Raw genomic sequence first — 2,616 nt, 5'->3', positions numbered from 1 at the left:
GGGAACACGAGCTCCAGCCTGCAAGCCAGAGCGGGGATGGGGTTTTGGGGAGCTTGTTGCCCCAGGCAGGGAAATGGGGTGCTCCCATCATAGCTGAGGGTGATGTGCTACGGGGGGTGCTGTCACAGAGGGGGCATGGACCAGTTGCAGGGGTGTGGTGGATTCTCACCTGCCACCGTAAGCATCTGCTGTGACCAGCGCTGCCAGCAGTGTCCCCAGCAAGGCACCCAGGACCCCCGGCAGCCCGTGAACGTTGTGAACCCCACACGTGTCCTGGGTTTTCAGCCTGGAGCGCAGGACGGGCTGCGGAGAGCACGGGGAAGGACCGGGGTTTGGAGGGGGGATGCTGGACCAGGGTGGCCGCGCTGTGGGTCGGTGTTTGCAGGGTTGGGAGATGAAGGCTGGAAGCACTGCTGCCCGTGATCAAAGTGGGGGTCCCTGACCCAGGACCAGCATCCTTGGCTATCCCGAAGCGGCTCACCGTAAGGAATTTGAAGCCAAGCGAGGAGATCAAGCCGGCCAGAAACCCCGCGGCGAGAGCCCCGAAGGGGGTGACCAGCATCTCCCCCGCCATCCCCATCACAGCAGCGCTGGCCAAGGCGGCGTCCTGGATCTGGACCTGATGGAGCAGAGCACAGCTGGGGGAGTTGGCTCCATGGAGGACACCAGCATGGGGTTTGGGAGATGTGAGCTTCCTCGGGGATCAGACTGGGTCTTAAAAACCCAAGAAAGCCCCTAACAGGCATCCCTGGGTGCCTTCATTCTCGCCATCCTTGTAGGACAGGACATGGGCAACGCATGAGGCTTGGGTTTGTCCCAGGAGAGGACCTACCATCCGCAGCGTGTCCTCCTCATAGAGCACAGGCGAGAGCACGAAGGTGGCCATGGTGCTCGCCGCCAGCGAGAAGTAGCTGTTGAGCATTGCCCAGGGCTCGGTGTTGTCACTGGCTGCGGTGGCTGAGGTGAAGCTGGGCCAGAAGATCCACAGGTAGATGGTTCCTGCGAGGAAGGGGAACAGGCAGGTTTTGGTGCTGGAGTTGATCCCTCATGGGAAAGAAAGTTCTTGCAGTGCTGAGGGATGCAAGCGGCCACAGCTTGCAGCATGGGAAGCTCAGGTTGGAAGGAAAAGCTTTTTCCCGGAGAGAGGGTGGTGCAGCCCCAGGACAGGTCCTCATGGAGGTTGAGGACTTCTTCTCTTGTTGGTTTGCTGGACTCCACTGGACAAAGCCACAGGTGCGCTTTCCTAGCATCGGTGATGGTCCTTCCACCATCACCTCTACAGCTCCAGTGCTGTGGGATTTGAGCTCCGTACCAGCAGCAGCAAAGACCTCTGACTGCTGCCCCACAGCCTGCTGCTCTGTCCTCTTGTCCATGTGGGGCTGGTGCAAGATCCGTGAAATCATCAAGCCGAAGTACGCCCCGAAGGTGTGGACGGTCAAGGAGCCGCCGCTGTCGCTCACCTGGTGAGTACAGAAAACACCGTGCAGGAACCAGGGGTATGAGATTTATACCTACAGACAAGGCACGTCTTGGTTTGAGGAGCCTAAACAGAGACCTCTGGTCACCCCCTTCCTGGTGGCCCCCCAATTGGTGACTCACCCCCATGAGGCTGAGCAGGATGTACTCGTTGAGAGAGAAGAGGGTGACTCCCAGCAGCGTCAGCAGCAGCATCTGGACGGGGTTTACCCTGCCCAGCACGGCTCCGGTGGAGATGAGGACGGCTGCTGTGCAGAAGTCAGCACCGACCATGCTGGGAAGGAGAGGGGAGGCGTGGGGCTGGACCCGGCACTGCTCGGGGGTGAGCGTGGGAGATGGAGGGAGCAGGGTCTGGGGGGAAGGGAGCTGAGCCTGTATCCTGGACCCTGCATCCCCACTCCTGCCAGCTGAGTGGGCAGCCCAAGCCTTGTGATGCTGGTGACAAGGAGACGAGGCAGGTGGGGACTAATGTGCCCCCCTCCCCAAATGCCTGGCTGTAACGTTGGCGGTACTTACACGGCCCTTACTAGTGTGATACTCAACCCAGAAGCCTGCTCTTACTTGTCCTCACAATCCTCCTCCAGAGCAGAGGAGGGAGCCCGTGTGCCAGGGCTGGACTGGGACCAGCGCGGCCGGGCAGCGGCAGCCCCCTCCTGCCTTACCTCTGAGCTCCCACGTCAATTTTGCCGTTCAGGAAGAAGTACAAAAACCCCTGGATCAGTACAGCCCACTGGATGGCGAAGGCCATGATGAGGATGCGGATGGCCACACTGCCTGGCCCGTAGCGGCCGAGGAAGGTCAGCAGGAGCCCGAAGCCAAGGAGAGCTCGGAGGTGGACATCCCGGAACCCTGGCAGGAGAGAGGCAGAAGGATGGATCTGGAGGTGTCGAGGGTGGGCAGCAACCTTCCTGCCTGTTGGTCCCCCCGGGGGGCGGTGCTCGGACAAGATTTTGGGGAGCTGGAGGCTTCGGGCGATGTGAAACAGCCTTGCTCCACCTCCGCGTCTCTGCACCCGCGGTGGATCCAGCCTTGGATCTCCCTCGGAGATCTCCGGCAGAGAGCATGGCGGTGGGTGCTTGTGCTACTGACAGGTACAGCCCGTGCCCACCCGATGTGGCCCCCGCCGCCCTGTACCTCCCG

At 61.4% G+C, this 2,616-nt stretch overlaps 1 protein-coding gene across 1 annotated transcript in view; it reads right to left on the bottom strand.

Annotated features, from left to right (window-relative positions):
* Positions 1-169: 169 nt before the first annotated feature.
* The window catches only part of LOC104471102 (ammonium transporter Rh type B-like), a gene marked incomplete at its 3' end in the record, with an annotated part of 3,954 nt that continues 1,507 nt past the window's right edge, over positions 170-2,616 (bottom strand). Inside the window, exons 2-7 of the mRNA XM_010086329.1 lie at positions 2,139-2,325; positions 1,600-1,750; positions 1,313-1,460; positions 833-999; positions 482-619; positions 170-303 (exon numbers count right to left, since the gene is read on the bottom strand). Coding sequence (XP_010084631.1) covers positions 170-303; positions 482-619; positions 833-999; positions 1,313-1,460; positions 1,600-1,750; positions 2,139-2,325 — 925 coding nt within the window. The remainder of the gene's footprint in view (positions 304-481; positions 620-832; positions 1,000-1,312; positions 1,461-1,599; positions 1,751-2,138; positions 2,326-2,616) is intronic.

Source organism: Pterocles gutturalis, unplaced genomic scaffold (genome assembly GCF_000699245.1).
Source record: "Pterocles gutturalis isolate BGI_N339 unplaced genomic scaffold, ASM69924v1 scaffold496, whole genome shotgun sequence".
Lineage (NCBI taxonomy): Eukaryota > Metazoa > Chordata > Aves > Pterocliformes > Pteroclidae > Pterocles > Pterocles gutturalis.
This window is presented reverse-complemented; position numbering and strand designations above follow the sequence as displayed.